Source organism: Tamandua tetradactyla, chromosome 19 (genome assembly GCF_023851605.1).
Source record: "Tamandua tetradactyla isolate mTamTet1 chromosome 19, mTamTet1.pri, whole genome shotgun sequence".
In the NCBI taxonomy this organism is placed as follows: domain Eukaryota; kingdom Metazoa; phylum Chordata; class Mammalia; order Pilosa; family Myrmecophagidae; genus Tamandua; species Tamandua tetradactyla.
Genome location: NC_135345.1, coordinates 41,568,781 through 41,585,283, shown reverse-complemented (window position 1 = coordinate 41,585,283; position 16,503 = coordinate 41,568,781). Strand labels below are relative to the sequence as shown.

Below are 16,503 nucleotides of genomic sequence, written 5' to 3'. Positions count from 1 at the left end.
CCCTTTTTATTTGTTAATGTGCTGTATTACATTAATTGATTTTCTTGTGTTGAGCCATCCTTGCATTCTGGCATAAACCCCACTTGCTCATGGTGTATAATTCTTTTAATGTGCTGTTGGATTCTATTTGCTAATGTTTTGAGAATTTTTGCATCTGTGTTCATTAGGGAGATTGGCCTTTAGTTTTCCTTTCTTATAGCATCTTTACCTGGTTTTGGTATTAAAATGATATTAGCTTCATAAAATTAGTTAGGTAGAGTTCCATTTTCCTCAATTTTTGGGAAAAGTTTGAGCAGGATTGGTGTTAGTTCTTTCTAGAATGTTTGATAATTCCCCTGTGAAGCCATCTGGCCCTGAGCTTTTCTTTGTAAGAAGACTTTTGATGAGTGATTGAATCTCTTTACTTGTGATTGGTTTGTTGAGATCTTCTATTTCTTCCTGAGTCAACATAGCTTGTTTGTGTGTCTCCAGGAGTTTGTCTATTTCATCTACATTGTCTAGTTTGTTGGCATTTAGTTGTTCATAGTATCCTCTTATAGTTTCTTTTATTTCTTCAGCATCTATGGTAGCATACCCCTTCTCATTTCTGGTTTTATTTGCATCCTCTCTCTTTTTTTCTTTGTCAGTCTTGCTAGTGGCCCATCATTTTTTTTTCTCAAAGAACTAAGTTTTGGTTTTATTGATTCTTTCTATTGTTCCTTTGTGCTCCCATTCATTTATCTCTGCTTTAATCTTTTTTACTTCTCTTCTTCTATTTTCTTTGGGGTTAGTTTGCTTTTCTTTATCAAGTTTCTCCAGGTGAGCTGTTAAGTCCTGGATTTTTGCTCTTTCCTGTTTTTTAATATAGGCATTTAAGGCAATAAACTTCCCTCTCAGCACAGCCTTTGCTGTATTCTCATTTTCATTCATCTCCAGATAGCTACTGATTTCTCTAGCAATTTCTTCTTTGACCCATTGGTTGTTTAAGAGTGTGCTATTTAATCTCCATATATTTGTGAATGTTCTCGTTCTTTGGTGGTTATTGAGGTCCAGCTTCATCTCATTTTTTTTTTTTTTTTTTTAGAAATTCAAATATTTATTGATGCAGTACAAGATATTTTTGTCAAAATTTCATAGCTAAAATGAGCCCTTCCTTAAATTACCTTTTAAAAACGTGCATGGGGGCACTTCTCAAACTTTCAAATGAGCTCTTGTTGGTGACAAGTTCACCAAAGGACTCTGATGCTCACATAGGTAATGTGAATCAATAATCCAGTCATTTATAGGTCCATAAAATACTATGAATGGGATTTGATTATCAAGCAAGTTTTTAAAAAATTGCTACCAGGGGAGTCCTTGAAAAATACTTTATCTATTATCCCATTTGACACTGCTGGGGGGTAGACATGTATTACCAAAATTCAGAACTCATTTATTCAGAACAACAACAAATTAAAAAACTACCACAAATTATGAGGGCTACACTTACACTTATCTCTGTTCTAAGGAATTTGCCTACATTAACTTATTTTAAATTCACATCAAGCTAGAGGAGAAGATTTTCTTATCACCTATAAGTAGAAAATGAAATCAAAGCACAAACAAATTAAAGTAACTTCTCCTGACTTATAGAACACAGCCAGTTTTAACAAAATTTCTGTTTGAAGACAGGTAATGTGAATTAATAGTCCAGTCATTTAATCACTGCCCTTTGGATCCCGGATCTTCCTTCTTTCACTCATCCAGCAGAATTGCTGGGCATTTTCAGCTTCACCACATAATGTCAAGTAGCCATTCAAAGAACTGTACAGATTAACAATTTCTATTACTTTTGTTTTCAAAAAACCAATCCCACCTCCTCCAGATCTTGTAATAGGGACCGATAAGAGATACATTTTTTTAATGAGTATAAGATATTGCCTTGGAAGGACAGCTAGGACATCTTTTATCTAAGAATAAAAGAACTATTTGAATATTTTTATGTGTAGGGTAACCCATCTCTGTTAAAATGTAAACTGTGTGCAAGATAATGGGAGGACACACATCATAGGGTTTATGATGGTTAGCCCAGCAATGTGAATTTGGAGTACGCTGCTTAACACTCTTCACATTGCGGAGAGCTTTACTCTTTTTAACAGAGGCAGCCGTTCTTGACCTTGAATTGTGTTATCTTCAAGGATTCTAGGAAGTACAGGTAGAAGTTGCTGCCTTTAATTGAAAAATGTCCAATAGCTGTCATAAGAAAAATCAGGTTAGCCTGGGGCAATCAGATGCTCAACTGGGTGTCTTCAGATTTGTTGGCCCTGCCCACACCCACAGCTGACTAGTCACCACGTTGTGGATTTGCCGACAATGGGTGTCAACTAAGATGGAATGGTGGGAGCTGTACACTTGCTCCAGCAAAGGATCCTTCTGGGTTCTTTCAAGTGCACAGCTGAGGCTGCAGCTCCATTGGCAGCTCCTGCCTTTAATGAAGAAACCTCTGGTAGCCTCTGTTAACTTGCTCTGCCTTTTGGATGAGTGGAGGCCAAGGCTGATGATATTGGCGTGCCTCTCATAGCCAGTGCCTTGGTGGAGCTAGCTACTGGAGGAGATATTGTTGCTGTCCTGATAGGTCATGGCCCATGTCCTGAAGATGTTGATCTGGTCCATGGATTATAGAGCTTTGTGGCAGCAGCCCTGGAGACATCCCATCTAAAAGCTGCTGCGATGGGATCCTGGATTCTCTTGAACTTCTTGTTGGATATCTAGCTTCTGAGGAGGTCACCAACCAAGGTAGGAACTATCCAAGCAGGAATTGCAAGTTTTGCAACTGCTTTTGTTTGGAAATCCTCTTGCAGCCTTTGCAGTATTTGAATTTGAACTCTGTGCTCTAGCCCAGGCTTACTCTGGGCACTTTGAACTCCAGGAGGAGGGGATGGGATCCATATAGAGTCTGCCAAAGGGATCAATAGCTCAGAAAGCATTCTTAAAGATGGCTCTTTTTTTTTTTTTAACGTTGGGCTGCTGAAAAGATTTTTGGCTTATAGTTGCCTATTGCTCTCTCAACCCAGGCTTCATTTTCTGGGGTTACTTCTCTGGTCCCTGAGATGCAGACCAATGGAACAGAGAGGACTCCTCAACCCAATGCTGCTGCACTTGGGCCCTGGGATGCTCTGCAACTCCTTGCTGAAAATCTTGCTCTAAAGGCAACAGTGGTGACCTGATTACTCTTTGGGGCGTGGCCTGCTGTTGCTGTGAACATAGGGACTGTCCATTATTTTGAGGATACTGACTCTGCTGCTGTGACTGAATGAAGGGACATCCCTGCCCTAGATTCCCATGCCTCACATGCTTCAGAAGTGGTTCCTGGAACAGTGGTTTCTCTTGAAAATTCTGAGGCTGTTGAGGCTGCTGCAAATGACGATACCAACGACTCTGCTGCTGTCCTTGCAATGGTGAATAATAACAATGGGCCATATTCTGCTCCTCCTGCTGCTCCCCCACTCCATGTATACTATGAACAGAGTTCAAAAGGAAGGGGCTGCCATCCTGGCTTCTCCCTGCCTCAGGCCTGTACTTGTTAAAATAATGCACGGAAGGTATAGGAGGCTGAGCATACATCGATGAGCTGTAGCTTGATAAAGGATAGGCAGGAGGAGGTCTTCTTCCTTTATCATCTTGATAAGCCAAAGCGTAGCCTGGTTCCTTTTCAATGCCTGGGCTGTCAGAGCCATCTGAATCCACCTGTTGAGAGGGAACGCACTCCTTCTTCAGAAAGGAGCTGCCATCTCCACGCTCCTGGGCACAAGAGAAGCCCTGTTTAGTGCTATATTTTGGGGCTTCAGCCTGGACATCCAAGAGGCTTGGAAGTGGGTGATCTTGCACAGGGTGCTCATGTAGTTTCCTAGCAGCAAATAATCTGTGTCTCTCTCTAAGTGGTAGTCGGGCTCTTTTGTTCTGGAACCAGTTATCGATTACAGATACATAGCAATGGACTTGTTTGGCCAGTTCTTCTCTGGTTGTAAAATCAGGGTAAGGATCCTCTACAAATTTATTGTTAAGGATGCTCAATTCTTCCTTAGTAAACTTATGTCTTTGTTTTCCTTTTCCTTTTCTCCACTTCGTTTCTCTTACTTGATTATGGCTATCCTCTTCAAATGGTGATCCATTGGAAGCCATGTCGAACCTCGAACCCAGAGTCTTTCTGAGTGATCAATGTCAGCTTCATCTCATTTTGATCAGAGAAGGTGCTTTGAATAATTTCAATATTTTTAAATTTGTAAAGACCTGTTTTGTGCCCCAGCATATGATCTATCCTGGAGAATGTTCCATGAGCACTAGAGAAGAATGTATAACCTTGTGCTTTGGGGTGCAATAACCTATATGTCTGTTAGGTCTAATTCATTTATCAAGTTATTTAACTTCTCTATTTCCTTATTGATCTTCTGTCCACAATAGTTTTTGATGTTGTTGTTTTAAGAGAATGCTTACATTCAGTTAAGAATGAGGTGACCCTTTCATTGATATTAGTGGTAATAGTAGGACAACATTACAGTAAAGTCTTATGGCAATAAAACTTCTGGAGATTGTCCTTAAGGAAATAATTTGAAATGCATGCAATGTGGTTCAAGTTCGCATTACTTTTTTTTTTTTTTGTAACTTTTTAAATTGTATAATATAACATATATACAAAGCAAAGAAAGAAAATAAGCAATAGTTTTCAAAGTACTCTTCAACAAGTAGTTACAGGACAGATCCCAGTGTTTGTCATGGGCTACCATATGATCCTCTCAGATTTTTCCTGCTTGGCTGCTCCAGAACATAGGAGGCAAGAAGAAACAAATATTTTTTTATCATCTCAATCAACGTTTTTTTCCTTTTTTCTAAAAAGTAACATATACAGAAAAGCACTAAATTTCAAAGCACAGCACAACAATTAGTTGTAGAACAGATTTCAGAGTTTGGGATGGGTTATAATTCCACAATTTTAGGTTTCTACTTCTAGCTGCTCTAAGATACTGAAGACTAGAAAAAATATCAATTTAATGATTCAGCAATCTTAATCATTTGTTAAACCCTACCTTCTCTGTATAACTCCACCATCACTTGTGATCTTTCTATAAGTTGGCATTACATTTTGGGTTTTACCAAAGTAATATATAAAGGTTGTAAAAGTTAAGCAATACTAAAAGATTATTTTTTAAAAATCCACACATGACAGCTAAAGAATGTGGAGTTTTTTTAGGGTAATGAAAATGTTCTAAAATTGATTGTGGTGATAGATGCTCAACTCTGTTAGTATACTAAGAGCCCTATTACATTGTATACTTTAAATGGGTGAACTATATGGTATGAATTCTCAATAAATTTGCTAAACTTACATTAGCAGTGTTCACACGTAGTCCATTTCATTTTTCAAAGGCAAATATTTTCAAAATAATAATGCTTATACTGCTACCTTTGTATTAATTGCTGTTCTAGTTAGTAAGCTGACAGAACGCCATATACCAGAAGGGGAATGGCTCTTAAAAGGGGAATTTATTAAGTTGCATGTTTACAGTTCTAATGCCGTGAGAATGTCTAAATTAAGGCAAGGCTATGAAAATGCCCAAATTAAGGCACCAACAAGAGGTTACCTTTAGTCAAGAAAGGCTGATGAAGTTCAGGGTTTCTCTCTCAGCCAGAAGGGCACATGGTGAAGTTTGCTAGCTTTCTCTCCTGGTTTATTTCATGAAGCTTCCCTGGGGGTATTTTCCTTCTTCATCTCCAAAGGTCTCTTGCTGCATGGTCACTAAAGATGTTTCCAAAATGGCTCCCTCTTAAAGGGCTGCAGTAAGCAAACCCCACCTTGAATGAGTGGAGATGCATCTCCATGAAATCCATCTAATCAACAGTTACCACCTACAGTTGGGTGGGTCACATCTCCATGTTAACAATTAAATAGCTCCCATCCAGCAACACTGAGTGAGGATTAAATAACTTGGCTTTTCTGGCATACACAACAGATTCAAACTGGCACAATTACTTTCAAATATAATATACTTTCTAAAGGTAGAAGAGTAATTCCTCTGTTATGATGGTCCACCCCTACTTCCACTGTTTTCCCAAATATTTCACAATTCTTGCTAACCAGTTTACGTTATGACCACATAGTTATTGTTCTCCTAGCGAACATACTTTGATAAGGTTTTTACTGGTTTTCTACAATAGTAGCTTCTTTTTCTATTTGATCAGTTTTTTGTGTATCTACTATTGGCAATTCTTCACTTGCGCTCAGATTAAACCCAAAGTAATTTCACTCATAAAATGTGTAAGAGAGTTTATCAGTTTCTTTTTCTTAGAGCTGCTGCACAGGTGGCATCAGACGTGGCCTCTCTCTTAGCCCAATTTTGCAAGTTAAATCATTGCCCTCTCACCTATGTGGGACATGACATTCAGGAATGGCAGTCTCCCTGGCGGCATGGGAGATGACTCCCAAGGATGAGCCTGGCCATGGGACCATTGGATCAACAATGACATCCTGACAAAAAGGGGGGAAAGAAGTGTAACAAATAAGGTATCAGTGGATCAGAGTTCAAATAGTCAAGAGGCTAAACTGGAGGTCACTCTTATGCATGCTTCAGTTAGACATTGCTACCTATAATAACTTGACAAACCCCAACCAAAACCATTCCAGACAATCCTAAAGAATACCTAGGGCATTATATAAGATTCTACAGTTTCTATGCACTAGGGTTAACTTTCCAAAATCTACAACCTCCAGGTGGGTCCATCTGAGGGGCCAGTTTCTCCAAGACATCAACTAGTTTCACCCTCTCCACCCAATCCCATACTATCGACAGCCTCTTTCAATGTGAACAAGTTAGAATAGACATAGCCTAAATACTCCTAAAGAGTGGGAGAAAGATCAAAGGTGATGGTGGAGTTATACAGAGAAGGTCGGGTTTAACAAATGAGTGTTGAATCATTATGCTGGCATTTCTGTTAGACTCCAGTACCTCAGAGCAGCAGAAATAAAAGCTTAAAATGTTGGAACTATAACCTATACCAAACTCTGAAATATATTCTATAACTAATTGTTGTGATGAACTTTGAAATTTCTTGCTTTTATGTATATACTATTTAAAGTGAAGAAAGAGTATAAAAGAGAGGATAAAATTTAACAAATGAGAAGATGAATGTGAGAATAATAGAGGGAAGAGGGCTGGGGGCACAAATGAAATCAGAAAGAAAGATGATAAAGCCTGAGATGGTATAATCTAGGAATGCCTAGAGTGTATAATGATAGTGACTAAATGTACAAATTTTAAAAATGTTTTCGCATGAGTAAGAACAAAGGAATGTCATTACTGCAGGGTGCTGGAAATAGATGGTAATTAATATTTAAAAATTTCAACTTATGTATGAGACTAAACCAAAAAATGTTTATTTGGTATAAAATTTTTATTTTGACTAGTGCATTTCCTAATATAACTTATGTAGACAGCTTAACTGAACACTATAAGTACATGGAACCTTGAATAGGAATAAGATTTTGTTGGTTTGTCCAGAGTGATGCCCGATAAATCCCAGAGTGATTTGATCAGTGAATAAAAAAGTATTTGCAAAGTCTTCTTCAGGGAATGGTGATAAAGGGGGAAAACTCAACTTCCCCAAGTTGAATTCCTGATATTCTCACAAGCAGTGTACACAACAAAACTATAGGCTGAGCCCACAGTCTTGGGGTTTGTTCATATGAAACTTAACCCCACAAAGGATAGGTCAAGCCTACTTAAAATTAGGCCTAAGCGTCATCCCCAAGAGAGCCTCTTTTGTTGCTCAGATGTGGCCTCTCTCCAGTCAACACAACAAGCAAACTCACCACCCTCCCCCTGCCTATGTGGGACATGACTCCCAGGGGTGTGGACCTTCCTGGCAACGTGGGACAGAAATCCCAGAATGAGCTGAGACTCAGCATCAAGGGATTGAAAAAAACCCTAGAATGAGCTGTGACTCAGCATCAAGGGATTGAGAAAATTCTCTCGACCAAAAGGGGGAACTGTAAAATGAGACAAAGTGTCAATGGCTGAGAGATTTCAAGGGAGTAGGGAGGTTATCCTGGAGGTTATTCTTACACATTAAGTAGGTATCACCTTGTTATTCAAGATGTAATGGAGAGGCTGGAGGGATCTGCCTGAAAATGTAGACCTGTGTTTCAGTAGCTATGTTTCTTGAAGATGTCTGTATAACGATATAGCATTCACAAAGTGTGTGATTGTGAAAACCTTGTGTCTGATGCTCCGTTTGTCTACCTTGTCAACAGATGATTAGAACATGTGGAATAAAAATAAATAATGGGGGAACAAATGTTGAAGTAAATTTTGTTTGAAATGCTAGTGATCAATGAAAGGGAGGGGTAAGGGGTATGTATAATTTTTTTTTGTTTTCGTTTTATTTCTTTTTCTGAATAGAAGCAAATGTTCCAAGAAATGATGGTGATGATGAACATGCAACTATGTGATGATATTGTGAATTACTGATTATATATATAGAACGGAATGATCAAAATAAGAACGTTCGCATTTATTTGGTGTTTTGGGGGTATTTAAAAAAAATAAAAAGAATTTAACAAATGAGTAGGATGACTGCTGGCTCAGTCATTGTATTGATATTTCTGTTGGGCTCCAGAGTCTTAGAGTAACCAGAAGAAAAAACGAAAAATCTTGTAACTGTAACCCATACCAAACCTTAAAATTTGTCCTATAAGTACTTGTTAAAATGTACTGCATTTTTGTATATATCTATATTTCATAATTAAAAAGGCACCCTATTTTCTTTGTTTTGTCCATGCAATAGCCGTCTCTCAAACTAAACCCCATCACTGAGAAGACAGAGGCAGGGGGTGAAAACAGAGTCAAGAAATACCTGCATCAGTGATGGAACAAAAGAAATTTAACTAGAGTTACAAAGGAAGGCTAGAGTTTAGTGTCCTGAAGATAACCACCTAGAAACAAGAGTCAGAGACGTTTAAAATATTTTGCTGTATAGAATACTAGAAATAAGAAGAGAATTGTGACTTTTCCACTACGAACTTTTCCCTACCACTGATTTCCAAGAAGCAATGACCGTTTATTTTGGTGAAAAATTTTTAAAGAAAATCAACTACACTAATAAATTATCTCAGCAGACCATTATCCTAAATTTTTTATAAAAACTTTGCCTTCTGCTTTTATCTGTCATGACATCTTAAGAATTTATCCTGAGAAAAGCAACATTTTCTCATATATAAAGAATGAGTATGACATTATGCAATTAAAAACTAAATTATCTTGATGAGATAAAGTGATTTTGGGGGGCCAGCTAGATTTTGCAACTTGAGGAAAAAAATCTCATAAAGCAACAATACTACTTTATTTTAGAAATAAGGGAAAGTATATGTTTGGCACATGTAAATCAACTTCAGCAAAGGTCAAAGGGGTGTTGAATTTTGTTCAGCTTTTATGTAGTGTTTGATGTACATTAATAACAGCCCAACAAGTACAATAACATTATTTCAACAGCTTGACTTTCTTGACTTTGGTTCAGCATCTTATTCAAAATTCAACAGAAAGGTTTAAGTAGAATGATAAAAGTCCTTTAACATTTTTTACAGAAATTAAATGGGGAAACATGAAAATTACATGAAGATATGAATAGATTACAGTAATGTGGTAATATATTGCTAAAGGTCATGCTATTCACTGATAATCTTTTCCTGAGGGTCAAAACAAAACATGTACTGTCCCTTAAATATGACCATGGTAGGGACTGGCATGAAGCCTCACTTTAATTCCACTTGTTATCCTTGATTTTCAATACCTAAAGATCCGGCTTTGCTGTGTGAAAATAGTACTTCATAATAATACTCCAGGTCAGAAGCAATTTCATCTCCAGGCAGCAGACACTCATATGCCTTGTGAAACAATTCAGAGTCCTCTCCACTGTCCCATCCAGAAAGATGTGCGCACAAACATGGAAATAGAGTTAAGTCCTAATATTTTCTATATCAAGCAACTCTGGATTACTCTAAATTTTGTATTATAATCTAAACAAATGCCCCACTTTCAAATAAATTACCTGGTTCCTCTTCTTGTTTAAAGTAACTACCTGGCTAACGTAACTAACCTGGTCCAGAAAATGCCTACCCAGAAATAAAATATAAACCATTCTCAGGGGAAAACATGCATGCATTTATTTTTAAGCATTCCCAGTAAGGGGGAAAAAAAATTCAACATCTTTAAAAATGTGTTTATTTTTTTAAAAAATCAGTTGTGTACAAAAGTGTTTCGTAGCTTTTAATTCTCAAGACAAATTCCCAACCCTCCACCCACAGCCCACCCTGCTTCAATGGTTTTTCTGGTAACCCACCCATTTTCCCCTTACAGGAAATTTACGGCTCAGAATAAGACCCTCCTACAGAATGTATCATCACTAACAGATTGTTTAGAATAGAGATCTAGAGAAGCTAACAAGCAAGGTTCTTTCTCAGTGAGGTTAATGAGAATCCCTATAACGGCAGTAGGCTTCCAGCAGACACCACAAACAAAGCACCATCAATTGCTGAAAGCTAAAAAATAGATAATATTTTCAATAGTATTTCATTTTCTATTGGAAAAGTCTTTAAATTACATTAAATAAGTCTCTTTCCCCCCAAAGAAATAGTCTAGCTTTTATTATGATGCCTGTAAAAAGTAGGTAACAGCAAGCAGACAAGGGTCGTTAATAGCACAGTGCAATGATTTGTATCCACTCATCCCCTAAAACCGAACTGAAAAACTGTGCCACACCTGATTATATTTAGCAGCATGGTTGAAATAACCAAGCAAGAGGTGACACATTCAACTTACATTTAGATGATGATCACAGATTTATGAGGGTAGATCAGTTCAATAAAGCAGTAACAGGACAAAGGAGCTATTGACATTCCCTTATCCCTATGCCACAAGATTTTTCATCCATATTGAAACAATGCAAACAGAACAATGTGACATAATATGTAGACACTGCAGAAGTCACATATGGGAAAAAGAGGCTGTTTATCAGTAAATACTTCAAGTTGTCTTCTTCCCCAGCGACAGCAACAGGCTGATGTTAAGCATTTATTTTAAACTGGTACTAAAAGAATAGAAATGCAAATTTTTAAATCAATGATTTGTACCCTGGAATTGAAATTGCTTAAACTAGAAAAAGCAATTAAAACACCATTTTGTAAAAATTCATGACATAAATTGTAAACAGACGGCTTCTATTTTCATATCCTAACACTGTTTCCAACTATGTACACAAAGGTATACCTGGCTTTCAATTCTCCCCTAACCAAATCCATCTCAAATCTTTACAACAATAAAAATTCTTAATTTCCTATGGGCATACACAGAATCACAGAAATATTATCATATCTCTACTGCAGTTTTAAAGCCGAAAACAGGCATACAATTATCACAAAGATCTGCATTTCACATTAATAAACTTATTAAGCAGTTTAAACATTTAACACAATATGCTGTATTCTGTAGTGCATAAAGAAGTAAAATCTGCGTTAATAGCCAATTCTTCCATAGATACTTAAAAAATTTTTTTGCATAGTTTTAAGTGCCACCAACAATCACAAATCTGATATGTTTCCAAAAAAGAAAAAAAAAATGAGCCTTACTTTCTAGAATAGTTTCCTCAAAAAGAAAATACTCGACTCCAAACATTTATATATCCTTGGACATGTTACATGTTTAAGTAAACCATGGCCATAATTCTAAACACTGGGGAGAGCCAACTCAAAGTATCTAATTTAGTATCAATTTCCTCAAATATTTATATACCAGTATGTATTTACTTGGGTCACAAATTGCTATTCATTCATTCAGAAATCTGTATTCAAATACTATACAACTATTATCTTCTTATAAAAGTCAGGCACAAACTCAGAAATAGACCTGATGCAATAAAAGCCTATCAGAATACTACAAAACGTGAGCAAATCTGCCTGCCTACCTGGGATTTAACTGCAGGTTCCATAATCATAATTTTTGAGGCCTTTAAAACTGAAAAATCTCATAAACATCAAGAATCATAAAAATAACTTCTGCCATGGTATCTCTTTCTTAGCTCTGCACTGATAGTATCCTTGTCTGAAACATTTAAGACCAGAGAAAAAACAACAGTTTTAATTTCTATTGGATAAATAAAACTACCTGGAGCGGAGTGAAGAAACAACTAAAATCTAAAGCACAAAGAGAAACGTACCAGAAAGAAAAAAGGATTATCACATTAAGCATAAATGAGGTAAATAATATTTTATAATGAAGAATCCATTACGGAGAACCTCTCAAATCAAATATCATACTTTCCAATTTCCTGGGCACTGGGAATACTAAATTGTAAGTAGGTGTATAAAAATCAAAGGCAAGAAACAGCTTCCTCAAAGAGCAAAGTATGTAATGCTTGTCTTTCAGTTCTGAGTTCTCTCTCCTTTGTCTAACCATAGGACAATTAAATATACCCTGATAATACAGGCAAGTAGTGACCCAGTAGCTGTGTTTGATCATTTAAAAAAAAATCCAAATAATATTACCAACCCATCCTCCACAAAAGAAAATTACTTATATCCAACATGGGGCAAAAGTGACCACATTTTCACACATTCCTAACTTCCTTCAAACTATAAAATACAAGATTTTAACTGCTTAAAATAAATAAAGAAAAATCTTGTTTCCTTTGGCATCTTTAGAAAATAACTATACTACAACAATAAAAGGAAGTGATTGTATAACGAAATTTATGCTTAAACACTGGGAAAAAAAAACACAGCAACTTGTGTTTAGTATGCAGTAATAACAACTACAAGAGTTTACTACTGAATAGGAAAGGCTTACAAGTTTTTGGAAGAACCTTCACATCTTTAATATTATAATATATTTAATAATGATTCTTTTATTGCTTCTAAGTATCAAGATAATTGAGAAGTCAAATGAAATTATGGTGAATTGATGGTTCACAAATTATTTTCCAAACACTTTTAACCATTATAATTTAGGATAAATAACATTAGGGAAAGCAAACCTTTTATAATATGACTTTCAATATACAGTCTTATTTTAATTCAGTATGAATCCATTACATTTTTGTTATTTAATAAGAACTGAGTTTCTATATATAGGACTGCCTGCATAAATCTACTTCAACCTTCATGAAATGACCACATTAGTGTTTGAGCCTGCAAAACTAGTAATTTTCAAACTTTTGAACTTAGAATGAACTGTAACTTTAATACAAATAGAAAGTATGACTATGTACAAGAGAAAGTAAAGTTTTCAATTCTCTTATCAGAAACATCATAAAGAAAGCTAGATTTATAACACACTTCTATTCCTATGTGCATCTGAAGTATGTACAGTAAAACATCAACACAGCTTTCATGTTTCAATATGGGGAAAATGCAAGCAACAGTGACTCTCTGAAGTATCCAATAAAGCTTTCTCTATAAAGCCTCAATTTAGGGTTGAAACAAGCAAAAAAAATCCTGCTGCAGTTGTCTGCATCCTTGTGAGTTTCAAAGAAAAATTTTATCTAAGACAGTTTTAAAAACAGAAGATGTCAAATTTACTGAAAAACTAAATCGGTTCTTTCGTTAAATCTGGAAATATTGCAACATCAAATATTTCCTGTTATTTTACTGTTTTTGCTAGAGAAATAAAATTGGCAGCTCCATTTACACATTATTACTTACATAAGAAAGCTTTAAGAGTGCCTGAAGAGCTGTGACAAAACATTCCAAACATATGACTTAAAAATGAAGCAAGGGATACTACTGTCCCTTGACACATTTCCCAACCAAATACAGAGAAATTTACCATTATACTATTAGCTGTGAGTGATAGAGGGGGAAAAAATAGAGTGTCCCAATCTGGTGACAAGGACAGAAAAGGCTTTGAATAGGTCACCATCTTCAATTCTGGATAAATTTCATATTTAAGAATTCTCAATGCTTAATGGTGGTCTTTTCAGCTACCCACCCTAAGAAGTCAAGTACAAGCATGCAAGAAATTCACAGGCACAGAGGATCCATGTTAAAAACGGTTAAGGTAGCTGTGATGCAACACCAACAATTTGAATGGCCCTGACACACTCAAAATAGTATCTTAATTATTCAACAAAATCCTGAAGCAAACCCTTGCTAGTCTTGGTACACTGCTAAACACTAAAGTAGCATGTTTTTCCATGGTTTTAGCTTAGCTCAAAGAATTTTTACACTATTAAGTAAGAAAAAAAATTAAAGTATTTCCCCTTTTTAAATTTACACAGACGTTTAATTAGCTTTATTTACAGAGCAGGGTTTTTTTTTTGTTTTTTTTTTTCAGTCTCCAATGGTGCCTAGATAACATCATTAGGCAAGAATGCCAGTTTAAAAGAAATCTATGCAGAATCCTAAAAATAACAGATGTTGATGCTCCTCAAGAAGGGGCAAGCTCTTTCTCTCTGCCTCAGTTACTCAGAAGCAATTCTGTTGCAGTCTCTACATCCCATGATTTTGAAGACAAGGCCACTATTACTGCGTTCTGTAGAGAAGAAAAGGGGACAAAAAAATTTAAGGAAACTTTTTTAAAATACTGAAATCACTCACTATGTTTTACACAATTATTATACTGAAATCAATATACCCCTTAAGTACTTACCCTATCAAAGCCCATAGCACAAAGGTTTTCTATTTTTTTGGTGTATTCTGGACTAGAAACTGGTGCTCCAGCATACACATGTGCCCAAAGTCGAGCTGTCTGTTTAAACATTTCAGGATTTTGTTTGTACTGTATTGGGGGGGGAAAAAAGATTCACAATACAGTTATAATTCATATGGTAAGTCAGCTCTTAATTGCTTTCTCTAAATGAAATTAATTTACATTTAAATTGTGATTCATTTTCCATAGCAACCAAGCTATGTCACTCAAGAAAGGACTGTTTAAACTGAAATTTTAATTCAGAGGTTGTGTCGACAAAAGAAAAACAAAAACAAATAATCTTTATCAATTTTAATCTCCAATTTCAACAAGGAGAAAACTAACACAAAGTGAACAGGGGTATCAGAGATGTTTCTAAACACTGTAACTGCAAACATCACCCAACTAAAGACAGAATTACTAGGTTCTAAAATTATGTGGTCATTAACTAATAAACATGACCAACTTTTTAATATTAACCCAGCTCAGACTAGCTCAGGCTAGAAATACAATTGGATTTTGTTGTTTTGTGAGAACTGTATTAGTGTACAGTGATTTAAAGAAAACCCACATGGGAAGTGATAACTTGATGATTACTGTCTCACCATGAAGTACTTTTAAAAGGTAAGATGACACTCTCAGCCTCTCTTTGCACCTGAGAAGATTGCAGCACAGCTGCCCAAAAGGTGCTGTTTGTATGTTTGGGTAACATTTATCGGTCACCCACTGCAGAAGAGGTTTTCAGAAAACTGAGCAAAAGATTTCAGATAACTTTTTCAGATGGGATCCCTGACAGTGGTGCTGTTTCTGCCTGGAACGTGGGTTGGTAACCAGATCTAAGAGCTGTAAGCTGCCTAAGAAATCATGGCATTAAAATAGTCCCTAAAATAAGACAGGTTACAAAAGAAGACTTTGCCACATTTGATTATATACTATGCTGGATGAAAGCAATCTGAGAGATCTGAATAGAAAAGGTAGTGAAGTTAAAAACTGCAAAGCAAAAAAAAAAAAAAAAAACTGAACTACTTGGGAGCTATGATCCACAAAAACAACTTATTATTGAAGATCCCTATTATGGGAATGACTCTGATTTTGAGACTGTACACTAGCAGTGGGTTAGGTGCTGCAAAGCATTTCTGGAGAAGTCACAGTAAAGCTGCATCAATTTTACTGCTGAAGGCCGACAACAATTAACATCTTTATATTCATGTTCTAGATTTTTCAGCCAGTGTGTTAAAAGTGTAATGTTTCATGGCTCAAGGCCACAACATTTTTTTCAATTGATTTATTCTTTTCTTAAAAAATAACTGCAGATGGAAATCAATGTTGTGTTTAGCAGAAGAATTAATAAAAATCTTTGATTCAGAAAACTTATGAGGTACGTTAAGTGTTCTTAAACACTCTTGCCCCAGTTATAAAAACAGCGGAATGGGTGCACAGGTAGTTCAGTGGTTAGAATGCCTGCCTTTCATGTGGGAGACCCGGGTTTGATTTCCGGACCACACCCCCCAAAAAAGTGGAATAAACAAAATATAATGTTTTATATGTTGAAACAATCACTCTTTTCAGTGTTTAACCTTAAGGTACTATCCAGTGATGGCTAGTCTTCTAATACGCTTAATTAGGGCCTTAATAAGTAATTAAAACATCAAGTTCAGCCCAAGTCAACATGTGAACCCACAGAGACTTTTAAATAATCTACCACTTTTTAAAGTCAATATGTATAACTTAATGGACAAATGTCCTCTATTCAATAATTAAAGCATCACATCATACGCCCTAGTGATAGTTCACAATCTTAATTGGAAGTATTCTA

General features: G+C 36.1%; 2 protein-coding genes across 4 annotated transcripts in view; both read right to left on the bottom strand.

Moving 5' to 3' along the window:
- Nucleotides 1-3,048: 3,048 nt before the first annotated feature.
- On the bottom strand, nucleotides 3,049-4,140 carry LOC143663376 (cytoplasmic polyadenylated homeobox-like protein 2). Its single transcript, XM_077137089.1, has one exon. The coding sequence runs from the start codon at nucleotides 4,138-4,140 to the stop codon at nucleotides 3,049-3,051; it is 1,092 nt and encodes a 363-aa protein (XP_076993204.1).
- Nucleotides 4,141-14,260: 10,120 nt separating this feature from the next.
- The window catches only part of UBE2K (ubiquitin conjugating enzyme E2 K), a 72,301-nt gene continuing 70,058 nt past the window's right edge, over nucleotides 14,261-16,503 (bottom strand). For 2 of the 3 annotated variants that reach the window (XM_077136636.1, XM_077136638.1), the window contains 2 exons: nucleotides 14,649-14,777; nucleotides 14,261-14,531 (listed from right to left, as the gene is read on the bottom strand). In XM_077136636.1, coding sequence (XP_076992751.1) covers nucleotides 14,457-14,531; nucleotides 14,649-14,777 — 204 coding nt within the window. In that variant the 3' untranslated portion in view covers nucleotides 14,261-14,456. The remainder of the gene's footprint in view (nucleotides 14,532-14,648; nucleotides 14,778-16,503) is intronic. The other variant, XM_077136637.1, reaches the window with a different exon arrangement.